Below are 17,893 nucleotides of genomic sequence, written 5' to 3' on the forward strand. Positions count from 1 at the left end.
TAAAACATGACAATTAGAATTTTACAAAATAAATTTGTCTCTTTTTTATTTTATTGATGTGTAAAATACTAGACAGATACCTTATTAAAAGATTTTTTTTATGAACATATGCACAATTACATCATATTATATTATTTTAATTTTAATATTTACTGTTATAAAGTAAACTTTAAGCCTAATCCAATCCTAAAAAACTATTTTGTAAGTGAGGCTTGTACCCCACTTATATATATTATGAAATTATCTTATCTCTAGTCAATATGGAACTTTCAAGACTTAATTCTCTTATATTATAGATATAGCATTATAGTTTTGCATTTTGCATCATGCTTTTAGATGGTGTAATATACCATAAGGGAAAAGTTAAACTTGAAGTATGATGTCTTTAAAAGTTAAAACACTTAAAGCTAAAGTGAATTACTTATGTACAAGAAAATGTCATGGGTGAAAGTATTGTATATTTGGTATCTAATATATTTTAGATTTTGATATTTTGATTTTAATATTTATCTTTTAACAAGATTTTATTATATGTTAAATTGATTTAATGTGATATCTTTCACTAAATTGACATTATTATCGTTTAAGTCTTTTTAAAAGGTTTAGTGATTAAGTTAGTCTCTTTATAAGTCAATTGAGTTTTTGTATTGTTTAAATAAATAGATAATGTGGTCATTTTTGTGAAATGAGCTTTAAATTTGTTAGTAGGCGACCTCTCTAACCTCTTCTTTTTCAGGGACACAATTTCACTGAAATCTTCTTTGTTTTGCCTCCTGCACTGTTGATGATGGGCACATGAACCCAATTTAGATTTGTTTCCCAAATTTGTAAGGATAATATTGACATAAATAAAACCACATTGTCTTTTATGTAAAAAATATAGAAAAAAAGTATAGAAATCAAATTACTAATTAAACTTTTTATCCAATTGATACATGATAATATTTTAAATAACTTTAACACCAATTTAACATAAGATATCACATCGAATAAATTTAACGTGAACTTGAACAAAAACAAATACAATGAAAAAAAAATCAAAATCAAAATAGAAATTAAATCAATCTCCTCTAAAAATTGTAATCCACATAAATAATGGGCAAAAGCTGCCTATTTCTACAGTAACTTACAACTAGACTCCGGATACCTATACAACCTTAAGGACATGTTTCATTGCAATTCTTATAAACACTTTTTTAAAGAAAAAAAACATTAAGATGACTTAAAATTAGCTTATAGAAAAATAACATACAAAAGATATTAAAAAGATTTTTTCACAAACTAATTTATACATTACTTAAATTGTATTAATAAAAACTTAATTTATTTAGTTTATTTTTTTCTATTTAAGAACCTTAACATACTAACTTAACCTTAGTTAATAAGAATTTCATTATTGAAATATTGAATAGCACAATTGCGTAGTTTTTCTATATTATTGAATTATACATGTAAGCACACATGTATATACATATTTGTCATGTCAAATATCTTACTCAAATCAAAATAATATAAATCTTATCTTTCTAACTAATTTTATAAAATTGACTAACTATCAAAATGTATTATAAAGAAAATAGATATTCATCCACTTGTTGGGTAGACATGGAACCACCAATTCCTATTCATGCGACTCAGTTCAACTCATTCATACAATTACATCCATCTAGTATTAGAGACAAATATACCTTCGAAGTTATGTATCATACCAAATTCTAGAATTTTACCACTTCTGATGGGCAACAAAAATAGGTCACAAATAAATTATTGCTGTAAAAGATTAAATTATTATAACTACAGAAGTAACAAGGACTTCAACATTTTTTGGAATTTTATTTATTCATATAAGGTTGTGAATATTATGTTTGAGTAGATGATCCACACCTGCGTACAATATATATAGCAATCTAGGATTTCTTAGAATGCTTACATGAGCTCTGGGCATATTAATATTAATAACATAAATATAATATTTTTAAGGTTTTAGTGACAACAGCAGTCTACGAGAATCCGAGGTAGAAACTATGATCTTGCTAGAGCATGGGATGTGAGAGATCCATGGGAAATGGATTGGCCATAACAGTATCCACGTAGTAGTGTGGATGGCTTGGATCCATCACCACAAACTGCATGTCCTCCGAGGGTTTCCAGTGTCGTTTCCTTTGATTAATAAACCAGTTGTTGATTTGCTTCTGATCCAAACCTGTGGACTCTGCAAGAGCCAGCTTCTGTGACTCCTGTCAATGAATAATAAACCTTCAATCAAAACCTTGTTTTTTTCTAACTATTGTTATGTCGAAGACATTAGAAAGATTGAACAACATACGGATGGATAAGGCCATTTGTAATGTCTGCTCCACCATTCCAGCAATTGTTGTCTTGCTTCTTTAGGTAGCTTTCCCTTTTTCCTCTTTTTCATGAACTCCTGCTTCAGACTGCCCAAGTATCCACTGTACTTCCGCAGAAGCTGACCCTTTAATTCTCTGTCTTCTGCCTGAGGATCTATCATGCTCTGTAGATCAACATCTTCTTCAGATGATCCATTCCTATCACCCCCCTCATTACAACCTGAACATAACATCATTCAACTCGATTACGATAAGAACAGTCACCAAAAACATTCTCTAGATATTTCTCAAGCAATAGGTTTTATTCAGACTATAGCTTTAAAGAAAAGAATAACTAGAAGTACAGCTTGCAATCATGAGGAAATAATTGATCCACACCACTGAAAGTATGCACTTGAATTGGTGCATAGGATAAAGAGCCGGGTGACAAGTTGAAACATTATTCTATCCATTTAAACTCAGAAAATGGACGCTACGTTTTCTTTATGTCCGACAAAGTTATGGACCAAAAAGTGTACTCGTGTGTGTGTATATATACTGTTCCAATGTAACTTATGAATGGCTACTTTATCGATATACATACCCTCACAAACTTTCCATTGTAGTTTTAAGCTACAATACAGTGACTCATTCTACTTAAGAATGGCTCGTGATTATAACCAGAAAATATGCAAAAGCTTTTACACATTTCATCTATAGTCATCAGCACAATTGCAGTAAAGTTTGACTAATATGGATGGTTATCAAATTCAAATGTAGATTTCATTGAACAATCAGCATTATGTAGATATGACAGCATGCATATCCATTTTCAGTTTAAGCTATGTAAATAAATAATTACCACAACTCTATGGTTAACAAATATGACAAATGCATCTGAAGATTTAGTACCTATGGAAGCACACGCAGTCACAGGAAAGGCAATATGCATTGACCAACTTTTGAAATTACACATAATAGTTTGAGTTTGAGGAAACAAATAGGGCGAGACTAAAAATATATTTTGATTTTCAATTGATTTTTTTTTTGTACACAACAGTTTTAAAATGAGTTGCACATCATCGAGTGACTATCATCCTGATAAACAATAATGGAAGTTAGTATAAAGTGGTATCTCATCAATGATGTTAACCCCTCACGCCAAAAACCCTTTAATGCTGTGAAGTGAAAGATGGGATTGTAATATCTCACATCTACAACAGCATCATATCATATAGAGGAATTTGGATGGAGAAAAAACAAAAATGTAAAAGATCTTTTATCGCTTGGAGGGAAAACAAAGGAGTGGAGAGCTAAAAGAAAATGAATCAAGCTAAATTGCATTCAAACCCTTCCTATATAGCAAAATGTAAAGTAAATAGCATCTTTAATGCTTTACTTTTCTAATAGCTTTAAATTAGCTCTTCTTATAAAACAATAAATAGGAAGAAGATAACCCTCTTTAAGTCCATAAACTACCAATTTTTCTGCTCACGGTTGAAATCTTTTCTATGTTTTCACACCATTCTCAACGGTCAGAAAACATCTCACCGACAGAGTTCTTTGAAGTTATCAATATATCCAATTTCTTTTATTTCCAAATGATGCTAATTTGAATCCACTGAAATAAATGATTTTGCAGATTCATTTATTGATCCATACCTCAAAATCATAACGACTAGAAGAATTCAGATCACACCTACCCTTCATTTCTTTTTTTATCTTTGGTTAAGATAAAATACAAATATAAGAAATACAATTACTATAATTATTTATGTATAAACTATTCTGCTATAACCCTCATTGTTCAAGAATGAAAAGAAGAAAAAAAAAATACAACTGTACTCCAGTCTCTGTGTTTTAAAACAAAATTATGCAAAAACAAAGGTAATAAATTATTTTGTCTTCATGAAATAGTTGAGATTATCTTTCTCATTTTTACATCATTACACACACAATATAGACACACACATGTATTGATTAAAAAGTAGGAGTATAACAAACAAAAAAATAATATCATCTTTAATTATTATAAACCAGAAAACAAAGCCAATAATAAAAAAACATTTTTAAAAACTGAACTAAAAAAATAAAGTATATAGCATTTAATATTCCAAATGTATCTCCCCACAGTTTCACTAAAAGCCTGCGATGTAGTGATAAACAAGAATAGAAGGTTTCCTCTATTGTTTTTGTTGTAGTTAAAATATCAAAAAATATAATAGTAGTATTTGATGCTTAAATTCACTCTTCCAATTTAAAAATTCTGCACTTATCCCCAAAGAACTTTGGTCTTTTGTGCTACTTTTTAGTCTGCATATTACGTTTCCAAGGAGAGCATGTAGCTAAGTTCCTAAGTTCCTACCCAGCAATTACCACTCCAGGTCAAGAAGAAACCCTAATCCCTAGGTTATTTACCAGACCTAATTTTACCAGCAAGCTTCCCTCGGCCATTTCATCCATCATTCAACTCTATTCATTTCAAGTAGAATCTTTAACGCATAAAGGAAGCAAAACCAGCCAAACCTGAGAATCCCGGTAAAAATCAAATGGGGAAATAGATGACAAGAATGTAACTAAAGTCTTATATTTCCAAAAAAGACAGCTGTGTACATGTCAATATCAGGCACACACGAGATGACGAATTAGCAAGATACCAAAACAGTTTAATCAATGCACTAACACCAAGAAGACGATACAGATATGTACCACACCACCATCTACACTTTCACAGACAAAGCCACGCTTTGAACAAGGGCACCCATGCCAGTATTTGAAACCCTCACACATACAAAGACTAGGGAGCAAAATAAAATACATCGTTCAAAGAGAGCGTATAGCCCAATCATTGTTAATTCTTAAAGACATCTAAAGTTGAAAAGAAAAAGTGGTGCTTCATCAACTTTAGGCACCTTTCAATCCTCACAACACACATCCTTAAAACACAACACAGGCATGCATTGGTAGTCAATTAATCAAACATCAAATACTAAGCAATTAACGTTAGAAACAACCTGACAACGTCGATATACTCCTTAGGAGTTGTTATTTAAGAACACTTTCCGATGTTTTTAAAAAATTTTCAATTGGAATTAGAGTTTTATCTCGATAGTTTATGTAAATCTTTTGATAAGTTCCAATTCTGACAGGAGAACAATACTTACTCACGGAAGGAGTGTATCCAATTTTTTCACCGAACTTAATAGATCATGGTATTAAATATGAACAATAATTTCAGAAGATAGCATAGATATAGAGAGAGAAAGAGGGTCATCACCGAAGTCGGAGGAAGAAACTGTAAGATTTTTGAACTGACACTCAACCCGTTGAAGGAAGAGCATGGCTTCTTTTAAGGGTTTGGAGAGTTCTTGCTCGTACTTGGTCAGCATCTCGCAGTAAGCTTCCATGAACTGATCCAGAGCTGGATCTTCACCTATGGAGCTCGATCCAGCTGCATCTCCGGCCATTGTCACCGCAGAAGCACAGGCTTCCTCTAACCTTGCCACCACTTCAGGCGGGGCTCCAACCTGCAAAGAACGTGTGAAAACCATGTAGGGTGTAATATGTGAAGGTGCCACAAACACATGATATAACTTCCATGAAGTAAACTGTCTTTATCACTTCTGCTTTAAAGGGTTTTTTGACTTCTTTGCAAATTCTCTTTCTTACGAAGGAACATAACTTATCAACATAGTGTTTTTAATAGAAAGAAACAAAAATACAAGTCCACAAATTCACAGTACACATGCCACACAACTCAGATCCGAAATTGCCAAAGAAAGGGAGTGTGCAGAAAGTAATTAATTAAGCATCGATCGTTTTCAACCACAAAATCTGTCCACCTTTTTTACACAAGGAAGGGGTGTTTGAGGTGAACACATACATCACACAAGACTCAACAAGTTAAAAGAAAGCTTTTTCTTCTTTTCTCACCTTCTGACAGTTGACGTAAGCAGCCAAGAGACGGTGATAGTGAGGATGGGCCATGATCTTGGCCTTGACAGCAGAAGAGGAAGAGGAGGAGGAGCTTCCATTGTTGTTGTTGTTGCGGTGGTTGTGGTGGCCACTCTCCATGAAATAGTACCCTACCCCAGTGTTGTTGTTATCATCGTTGTTGTTGTTGTTGTGGTTATTCTCGAGCATGATAGAAGGAGTTCCACTGTTACTGCAGTTGGGAATGAAGAGACAGTTTGTGTTTGCATTATTATTGGTATTATTACTAGGATTAGGATTTATTGGATGATGACCAGCATGATGGGAAGTCACCAAAGGCATCATCGTCATTGGGCATAGCCCACCACTGTTTTCTCCAAAAGCCAACAAATAAGAAGTGCCATTAGAACTACTACTACCCTCCATGGTTTGCTTGCACATTCACTCACTTGTCAACAACACACAAACACACATTCATTCACTCACTCACTCACTGTCTTATCTTTTTGCCAACCAACCTCTGTGGTTCACTACAGTTGTTCGCTCACTACTTGCTAGTCTTACGACATATAACTAAAACAAAGGCACTCTCTATTTGATGAAGTCCGAAGATGTTTGTCTTTCAGAGCTCTCCCGGGTTTTATGGTAAAAGTATCAGGCTTTTTACAGAAAATCCTAAATAGTGATAGTGGTGGCTATAGTCAGTTACATGAAGTAAGTAGTATAGAGGTTTTCCCACTTGGCTTTTCTGGCAAAGCCTGCACAGAGTTTTCCTTTGGAAAATGAGTGTTAAATGTTAAACTTAGTTTGGAGCATTAATGAATGAAATGATTTTCTCTCTCTGATTCTAGTGGTTACACGGTTACACCTGTGAGTGAGAAGACACAGCAGAGCGCACGCGGGGCACACTGAGAGAACGATGAGTTAGCGAAGAAGAGAAGGGGGAGAGGGTTCGTATAAGGCACTGCTACAAACAAAGGCTTTTACCTTCCCAATGAAAGCTCTCCCTCTCTTTTCCTGCACTGCCACTGATACGCTGCCATTCCTGGCATAAAACAAAACAGAAGAGAGAGATAGAGAGCCCAACCAAGTTTTTAGTTTGTTTAGGAGAGAAAGGAACGATCAAATCGAGGAAGAGAAAACAAGTTACCTACTACTGACCATCAATGGAGAAGAGATAGATAGATGGATAGGTTTATGTTTATGTTTATGGGGCACGGAATCCACCCTTCCCCTCTTCTCTCTCTCTCTCCATCTTTGATGGCAATCCTTCCACTCATTTAATATTCTCACTCCCTTTGTCCTCTTCTCACCACAGTGATTAAAAAATTCTCTAGTCCCACAAGTACTAACCCGTATTTATCACAACATTAGGGATTTAACATCTTTGCTTGATTTGGTTGATTGCTGTTTTAGCTCCAAAATAGAAGTTTTATGTCTCTAAAGATGAGCGTTAATCAAGAATACTTACTTTATTATAAAAATTGTTGCATGTGCGGAGCTAAACATAAATGAATACACAGTGGTTGGTGCGGTAGCATATGATCTAGAAATACGATAGAAACTAATAATAATTTAGCACAGAAAAAGCGCGTCTGTGACTAGGTAAATAAAGCTGGCAAAGTTTGTGGGACAGTCCGAATGTCTCTTCCTTTCAATCTCTTTTTCTCTATTTCCAGCACAATAGGTTTTCTCTATATCCCATCCCATCCCTCGGTTCATAATAAAGGCCTAGAGTAGCATCACTTCCCGTAAAATACCGTAGTGAAAGCACCTCCATCAGGTTACGTACACATTGTCGCTTCCCATTGTCCCCCTCTCCCGGTTTCACTCTTCATTTTTCTTCGCTCATTTATTGTTAACAAGTACATATATCACTTCATTTCCTTTGTTTAAAATAAATATGTAACGTTAGCAACAAATAACTCTTTTTGATTCAAACATAATAACTCATATCAGGTGGTGTATAATACGCGTATGTAACTGTTGGTACATTTGTGAAGATAGTCGTAGTTCTTGGAAGTTCTTAGAAGTTGTTGTTCTGATAGTATTTGTGCTGGGGGTGATGATGATGATTTCAGAAATTGTGAAATGCAATTTGCAGAGAGATAGTGTACTGTAGCGGGTGTGGTAGGTCTAGGAATCTCCACAGTCCATCGCGCCATGAATGAATGACCACTTCAGGCTGCTCCGCTGAACTGTTATCTGTCTCTCTACCTATTTTTGCATCTTTATTCTTATTGTAGCCACTCGCCACACTTAGAAATAATTCTATCTTTTTTAGCTTTAAATGTACTTTTTTTTTATCAGCATGTAATGTATTTTGCAATTAACATTTATTTTATTCTAAAATCTATTCATCCATATCCTTTATTATTTCACACATATTTTTTAGCGTCTTATAAGAACTGACCAAAAATGAAAGTTATTATGGTAGAAAAAAATTCATTAAGTAGGTATAGTTCATGTTTAGGTTTGCCTTGTAAAATTGATTTTTTAATAATGAATTAGTATGTATTTAGTTTCCAAAATTAATTAAAAAATAAAAAATTCACCTTAAATAAAAATCAACTAATTCCTACTTCTACATTAGAAATTTGACTAATGTTAAACCAAACACACACATAGTCTCATAAATATATTGACAAATTTTTACCAAAAATCAGTAACCGAGTATTCTAATTTTTACCTAAACTTGAATTTGCATATTTTTCAAAGTGAATTGTGTTAGTTTCCAAATAGCCATCTTAGAGCCTATTTCTAAGAAATTAATATTAAAAACACATATACGATGATGTTGGTATAAATATACTCGTTAAATGAAAGTAAAAGAGACAAACAAAAGTTTATATCTATTAAATTAGGGAAAAAGTTGAAAATAAACATTACTTCAATATAGAAATGAGATAGTCAAATTTGACTCATCAAATGTCATTTTTAATCTTATATAATAAATAAGATGGTATTAAAAATGTATATTTTTTTAATTATTAATTCTGAAAATTATAGATATAATTTTAGAATTTAGGATTTGAAATAAAAAAAATTCTTCTATAAATAATTTTGTTTTTTTTATATTTTCTGTTAAAGTCGTGTCGTAGTGCGTGTAATTTAATTTATACTAAAACTTCTACTAACAAGTTGAGTTTAACTTCTTGTTCCTTTTCAAAATGATAATATAAATTGAGTTTAATTTTTTTTAGTTTAGCTTAAACATTAAAAAATGTAAAGGAAAAGTACACCATCAACTTGAGAACAAAATGCTATTGAATGTGTATAAATAAAATGTTAAAAGAAATGAAAAGAAGTTATTTATGATTGTTTGTCAGTTAGGTTCTCATTTCCATTCTTATTGGATAATGTGATTCTACAAAGTTTTAGAATCTTTGATTTTCTTATTATTTGATTTCCTTGCTTTTGTGTTATATTTTTAATTTAATATCATTCTCAATCCTAATATACAACAGTTAAGAACCAACATTTCAAAAAAGTCAAACACTACTCACACACACACACACACACACACACATATATATATATATATATATATATATATATATATATATATATATATATATATATATAATAAGATGAAGAAAGTAATTCGAAATAAGTCAATGTAATATTTTTCCAACCCAACGAAAGTATTAATTGTTGGTGGAGGAGGAAATTAGCACATTGGATTTCATTGAGATCACCACATATTAAATGAAGTATGTTTTAGACCTCGATATGCATTTCTGCAACTTGCAAGCTTAGTCAAATTTTGATGCTTTGAAACCAATAGGGTCGTCATGTCAACTTTGTTCTAGTACAGAAACACGTTATTGATATGAAGTTTATGTAAATATCAATGCCTAGCACCATCATAGAGCAGGACTAACAAATTTGTGGTGAGATTCAGCAGCGATAGAAAGCTTCCATGAAATCTAAATGTTCCAATTCTTTGTTAATCATAGCCACTGATTGGTCTTCGCTCCATTCTTACATTTTCTACTTAACTTTCTTTTAAACATTTTTTATATACGAAGACAGTATATATCAATTTAAATTAGATGGTAAAAGTAAGTTAAGACATAATAAATCTGGATTCTTAAGATTTTTCTTTTATACCTTTCAGTTCAAAATTTACTACATTCTATTTGTACCTCCACCAAGCATGTACAATTCTTTTATCATTTGTTTTATTTCTCTTTTTTTTCTTTATTTGTTTTCTCTTACAAGTCTTCTATATTTTTATGGATGTTGAGCTACTTTAGTTATTTGCATGGTCTAGTCCTTATCTTTTGGATATTTTAACTTCTTATATTGCATGTTAATCTTGATAGTTACCTTGTTTAGATTTGTGTAACTTTCATTCTTTTCATCACTTTTGTGGTAGCAGGGAATGTGTGAATGTGCACGTAATGTCGGTTATGTTATGGATAAGTTTTTTTAGAAAGTCAATATTTTTTATTTTAGAAAATTTAAACAAAATTAAGAAATCTATTTGTTCACTTTTTTGTATTATAGTAATTATGGAACTCATTAAACTTTAATTATTTTTATTAAAATATTTAATTATGTTATGATTTGACTTAATATTGATTTAGTTTAATTTCACTTTAGGTATATTTGCTCTTATATGAGTTTAAGTTAATTTGATTTTATTTAGGTTCAAACTGATTCCATCTAATATGGATTTTAGTTGTTTTGATATAATGTAAATTTTTTGATTCACGTGAAATCAATTTGATCGAACTTGATGTGGATCTATGTTGGCTCAACTTGATTTGGACTAACCTGTTTCAACTTGATTTGGTCTCATCATATTTTCTCAAACTTTGACTCACTCAATTTGGTTTTACTTGAAATTAACCCAACTCAACCTAATATATATAATGGCCAACCCACCTAACCTGAGCCACACTTATCTTACTCTTATGTGGATCCATGATGACTTAGTTATACATTAACTAATGTTAAATGATCAATCTAAAACAAATGTAGGTTGAATTAACCAACTTTGGCATTATCTAACTTGGTCGAATTAGGTTTGATCAAACTCTACTCATTTTAGGCTCTGTCCAATTTTGCCTAACTTGGACTCGACTCAAATTGGTCTTAATTGGGTATTTGTTAACTTAACTTGACGTCAACCTTGGTCATCTTAATACAACATAAAATTATAATTGATTTAGATCTTACCAAACCTAGTCCCAAGCAACCTTGGTCATCTTAATACAACATAAAATTATAATAGATTTAGATCTTACCAGACATAGTCCTAAGTAGACTTAACATGACATAGACTTTGATCCAACTTGATGTGAGTTACACCATTATCGGTTTACGCTAGTGTTAACTTGGCTTGTCCTAATTGGGCTTAACATGAATTCTAATTAATTTGTTTAATAAAAATTTAACTCAGTTCAATCTAACTTGAGTCTGACTTAACTCAAGTTGTTCCAAGTATGATTTGATTAAATTTAACTTTTGTATCGATTAATCAAACTTAACTTGAGTTTTAACAACTTAACTCATCGTAACATTGTTTAATATAAATTGTGAGATTATTTTTCTAAATATTAATTAAAAACTCTCACCTGATTAAAAACATATTTTGTCATAGATAAAAATATTACTTGTTATCATTCAAAAAACAGTTCTATTAATGTAAATAAAAAAAAAACCTTAATCAACATTAATAAAAAACAATAATGGTCAACATTTAGTGAAAACAAAATTTATTAAGATTAATTGAAAAATGAATTTAACATTAGTAAAAATTCTACATTAGCGTTGAAAATAAAAACTTTGATAAATGTACCTATTGACTCATATATGCTAAAAAATACATCTTTTATGACAACAACAAAAATAATTAAATTCGTTTTTAATTTCGAAGAGGATCTCACAAAAATCACGAAAAAAGAGAGTTAAATTTACTATACTGATAGTAGGACCGAGCCTTAGAAAAAACATAAATTTAAGAAAATGAAATACAAAAAATCCCAGATACTTATTGGTTTTTGGGTAGAACTAAAAAAATTATAATTTAATTAATTAAATAATTTTATGAAGTACTACTAATTTATTTTTTTAATTATTTTAAATAACATATTTGGTAAAAAAATTAAATTATTTTATAGATAATAACCTCAAAATAAATCAGTTGTCATGATTTAAGTACCTAAGTTTGAGTTGCATTTAATTTCTAAAGGAAAAGAAATGTCAAACATAATGACGTGATATTTCATGAGACTAAAATTTAATTTAGTGTTGGAACTGAAACTCTTATCACTTTATTTTACTTATTTTTATTTCTATACATAATTATGAACTCTATATTTTTTAGTATTAATTAATGCTAAATAATTTTAATTCTATAAATTAATCTATAATTAAAGTTCATAAATAAATAAATTTAATTGTAATATAGAATTATTATGAATTAAAATAAGTGTGTGGTAAGGAAAATTAAATGTGATACTTTTTTAATTAAATTTTCGATAAACACCTGGAAAAGAATAAAAAATAAATAAATACTTTTTAAAATAACAATAATTTATGTAGTTAAAATATATTTAAAGAAACTATACAAATAGGGAATTTGCATAAATTAATTTACTTATAATTAGTTTTAGTTTTACCGAAAAGATTTCATAAATTAAAATTACTTTTACAAAACAATTTCTTATATATTAATTTACTTTTATAAGTTGTTATTAATTCTATACATATAAAAATAAAAGAAAGATAGATTTATATTATTGAAAAAAATATATCAAATTTTTAAATTTTGTGAAATGCAACTTCATAAAAGAAAAAGAGACACTATTAAGAATTTCTAAAATTGGTGTTAAGAATAGTTGTTACGACTAAAATCTGAGATCATGAGAATAAGTCTTAAGGGTATGTCCACTTTAAAAGATTTATTGTTTAAAATGAAATTAGACGATGAATTAGCAGGTTATTGTGATGTTCATTTCGGATGAAATAAAGGTAAGTGATTGCAGTGATTTGTAATATGAATGTATTTTGTAATCTCGCAGGATAGAGCAGATTTGAAGGATTGTTGCAGTAAATATGGTACCCATTATCATGATTTTTTCACGTGTTGTATGTAGAGTGAATCGATCTGTGTAAAGTTGGAACCAATCCCAACTTCGTAGATCTGGATCCCCTCTTGTTTGGAACGGAGATGGTCAATTGAGAGAGTGGAATGCAGATACAATCCCTTACTCGTGGATCTGCTCCCATGGATTATTGTGGAAATTAATTTTATATGTGTAATTTGTGGATTGTTGTGACAATTAATTTGTATATTTATTGTACATTGTCTTATTTTGTGAAACTTTTCTTGTTATATAAATTTTATAATAGTCTTCCATACTATTGTTATTATTTAAAATAAAATGCCATTAACCATTGCTTCGTAGCATTTTTTGCAATACTATGAAAAATTAAATTGTTTTATTAATTTTTGTAATTTATTTTTTTTAATTATTGTATTAAATAAAAAATAAAAAAAAGTATAATTCATACAAATATTAATTTATATTATTTATTATATAAAGGACAATGTGGTAATCTATCATTTTCATATATTAAAATATTTTTTTAATCTATCACATCAATCAAATCATTACTCTCACAAATCTTAATTTATACACTTACAATTACTCATAAACTCCTTAAAAAAACAACATATATCTCACTCTCAAATTCACTCAAATTCATCAATTTCCTCTCCTTCAAACCTATCTTCCAAATAAACAAAGCATTTCTTTATGAACTTTTTGTAAATCTATAAACATTTGTATTAATATAATTTTCTGATACTCAGAAAAAAAAAGTTAAAAAAAATATTTTAACTTATTTTTTATATATATTTTTAATTTATTACTTTTATTATTGTTAGATCATCTTATAATATTAAAATAAATCAAAATATTATTATCCTTAAGTACAAAATCCAAATTTTTCGAATAAAAAATATAATATACCATTAAGAAAAATCTCCATGGGGTAAATAACGTTACTTAATGAATTCATTATGTGTACAGAGTGAAGAAGTGAAATTAATGAATAGTTTAATAATTACACGCGTGAGGTGATGATTTTGACGTTGTTCTGCTACGTTGAAAAGGAAATTAATGATAAGTAAAGAAAGGGATTGACGCAAATGAAGAGAGAGAAAAAGAGTGTCCCCCGGAGGCGGAGGAGAAGTAACCCAACCCTACCAGAGAACACTTCACCACACCAACGTTTAGGTTTTGATTTTCGATTTTGATTTTGATTTTGATATCATGGCAGAGACAGCACCATCTCCTCTCCATCAATCCAATCACTGCCTCCTAAACGATACTCATTTCTTCATTCATTAATGTCAATTGACTGTTTAAGTTGCCATAAATCTCTGCTTGTGGTTGCGATTACCATTACGATTACAATTAGGGTTAGGGTTTAGGGTTGGGAGAAAGGGATAGATAGAAAGAAATAGGGAAATGGGTGATGAGAAAAAGCGACAGAAAGATGAGAGACGTCACTGGAGCGAGGTGTGATAGTGGGTGGGGCATAGCCTTATAGCTGGGACACCAACCCTACAATAGCTTTCCTTTTATTTTATTTTTTTCTCCATTCTCAAACTTTAAGTCACCTCCATCCACAGTTCCATGATTAGACATAAAACAGATCATTTCTTTGATTTCACCTACTCATTTTTCATTTCACAACCAATATTTATATAATATATTTAAGGAAAATACTATCTCATTTATCAAATATGATAACATTTAATTATGCATGACGCAACCTGATGTGCAAAATGCATTAAATTGATCAATTTTATAGTTTATTGTATATTTTCTTTTATAAATTCATAAACTTTAATAACTCAATTTTTTGTATCATTTTATTGTTAATTTAAAACAATTAGAATAAATGTTAGTTAAAAAAAATATTAACTATATAAAAATCTATCACTTCTGGTTGGTAATTGAGTCCGAAAGGTGAGAAAATGAAGAACTCAATTTAATGTTTTAAATGGTATATGGTGCATCAATCTTTATAATTTCAGATTAATTTATTTATTTCTCCCTTTGAATTCGCATTTCTCTTTTATTCCTTCCTCATCACTGTAGAATTTTTGCCATGCTCTACTTATGGAGTTCATCATGCAACCACACCACTTTTACTCCCTATACAAAATGCTAATTTTAATCAACACTTAATAATAATAGTAATAAATACGCATGTATTGATCACCTTTTTTTTTTTCTAATGAAATAGGCATTGTCTATCATAATGTTGCCATATTCTTGACACCTTAACTGTTACAATAATATAATATATTAAATGTTAATTTCTAAAACTTACTTTTTATTATTTAATTTCAATTTCAATAATAATATTTTGCATCAATTGCTAAAGTTGCTGCTAAGAAAAACTATAATAGGTAAAAACTGTTCGGAGTTTGATTTATCAACTTATGTTTTCTACTTTAAATTTATAAAATAAAATAACTAAAAATAAATTTATTTAAGCCTACACGTCATAACTTTATTTGCACTTGCATTAATACCGTAGATTGTAATGTTACTTATATTATCCTTTGAAATAAAAGATTTATTAAAAATTACTTTTTCAATAATCTTATTTACAATTTTAAAAACTAAAAATTTAAAGAATATCTATAAATATAAAATAATCTCGGGATAATCTTCATACGGTATAAATTAAAATAAAGCGAGTTGGTGTATCCAAGAATGACTGACACAAACTTTCTACAGAGAGTAACACACTTCCTTGTTGTTTATACATTGTTAGAGAAAGATAAAGAATCGGTGAAAGGGAAAAAGAAGGATAAAAAAAATGATGAACTACTCTTGGGTACGTTACGTGATATATATATATATATATATATATATATATATATATATATTAGAAGTTGCAGAAGTTTGAGTTGATTTGGTGGATCATTGACACAGACTCACATGACATGCAAATTGCAATGCAATCCTCTCCAATTCCATTCTCTCAATGCTATGCTATTGGTGTCTTCATTGCCTTCTGCTTTTGCCTACAGCGACACACTTCGCACCATTTTTGTTTCTTTTCTTAATGTCTTCCTTTCTACGTTGTTCTTTGTTCAAGAAAAGAAAACAGCACAGAATCAGTTAACGTTATTTTTTACCATGTCAGCCTTTCATCATCTCTTCATTTCATTTGCTTATATGTGAAGAAACTTTCCCTCTGCACTCTATTCCAATCTTACTTTTCTTCTCTCGTCACACTCCAACAAAACATGGGACTAATTCGATGCTGCTTACGTAAGGTCTGCATGGTGATTAATTACTGCATAAAGAAGAAATGAAAGACTATAAATTTATCCATTTTAAAGAAGAACTGTCTTAAAAACAGAAAAGAAAGCTGAATTACGAATCTATTTGTTATGAAGATATGTGAGTAAATTGGTATGTTGCATGCAAATGGTTATTAGAAAATGTTGGGTAATTAGTGTGGGGTCCATGCGTGTGTGGTTAAATTAGTGAGGTTTGCAGCAGAAGGAAAATGACAATTACTAAACTTTTGTTTTTAGGCAAATCAATCAAAAAGGTGTTACATAGTATATACTTTTGAACGAAACAGCCAAAAGATGGTTACTAACACTGTCATAAGAGGCTTTAAGGAGACATGCAGCTTTTAGAATGGTGTTAACTCAGGGCAGTCATTCAAAGCAATAGTTTAAACATGACAATAAACATCAACATCAACATCGAACCATAATTTGGTGCTATTGTTTGATTGATATTACCATCCTGAGTCATCATTTGTGGTTGCTTTTTATGCTATAGCTTGTAGATATCGTTGGTTTTCCCACTTTGTAAACGACTGTGGTAGATTCAAAAAAGTAAACGTTTATTATATTGAACTTCAAATAAGATGACCCTGTTACCTGTGGCAAATGGAGTTAGGGTAAAAAGACCAATTACAAAACAAAAGTCGTCTATTCCAAATAGGTATGCGTCTAATCTTTTTTTCTTTTCTTTTTTTCACTTTTGCTTCTTTTTGGACAGTGATCTCCGAAAGATGACATTATAACACTGTTAAAAATTGAATCCATAAGAAAATGATTGCAAACTGATTTAAAAAAGAGTGTTTTTTTCACATTTTAGGGGTGATTTCACAAAGTCCCCCAAAAAGAATACAAAACTTTAGTTCTTGAACTTCAATTCGAAGGTTTCATTCCAAATTCAAATGTCTCTCCTACTAAAGTGAAGGGATAAAAAATATATGCACCAAAGATTTGCCTTTTCCCCTTGTTTAGGTTTATGATACAGTACTAATTAAGAAGATTGTTAATTTATCTGAGATGAGTTTGGTAGAAGAATAAATGATGAGAAAGGAGTGGTGGGTCCAAGGCACATTTGAAATTGCACATTATGTGTAGACCACAGAAGATGATAAGGAGAAAAGCACCCACATCACATGTTGACTATCTTCAAATGGGTAATTTTATTTCACTTAGTCAGAAGGCACCTTGCTACTTCAAAAGTTGGTGTCATGTGTAATTGATATTTCCATCACTAGTGTTTGGCTCACAATTTTCCAACATAAATCAAATCTTGCTTTTTCTCCTAACCATATCT

The 17,893-nt window shown here is 30.3% G+C and overlaps 1 protein-coding gene across 6 annotated transcripts; it reads right to left on the bottom strand.

Annotated features, from left to right (window-relative positions):
* Positions 1–1,803: 1,803 nt before the first annotated feature.
* LOC114187168 (homeobox protein SBH1) lies at positions 1,804–7,587 on the bottom strand. Of its 6 annotated transcripts, none has more exons than XM_028075327.2 (6): positions 7,411–7,569; positions 7,248–7,305; positions 6,261–6,492; positions 5,605–5,854; positions 2,327–2,568; positions 1,804–2,237 (listed from the first exon to the last, which is right to left on the bottom strand). In XM_028075327.2, the coding sequence occupies exons 2-6, from the start codon at positions 7,301–7,303 to the stop codon at positions 2,034–2,036; spliced, it is 984 nt and encodes a 327-aa protein (XP_027931128.2). In that variant the 5' UTR covers positions 7,304–7,305; positions 7,411–7,569; the 3' UTR covers positions 1,804–2,033. The 6 variants fall into 6 exon arrangements, with proteins under 6 accessions (XP_027931128.2, XP_085530829.1, XP_027931129.2 ...); XM_085674703.1 differs by having other exon boundaries at positions 6,261–7,168; positions 7,411–7,567; XM_028075328.2 differs by having other exon boundaries at positions 7,422–7,560.
* Positions 7,588–17,893: the final 10,306 nt, after the last annotated feature.

This window comes from Vigna unguiculata, chromosome 6 (genome assembly GCF_037176805.1).
Source record: "Vigna unguiculata cultivar grain cowpea cultivar isolate G323 ecotype 2 chromosome 6, ASM3717680v1, whole genome shotgun sequence".
NCBI classification, from domain to species: domain Eukaryota; kingdom Viridiplantae; phylum Streptophyta; class Magnoliopsida; order Fabales; family Fabaceae; genus Vigna; species Vigna unguiculata.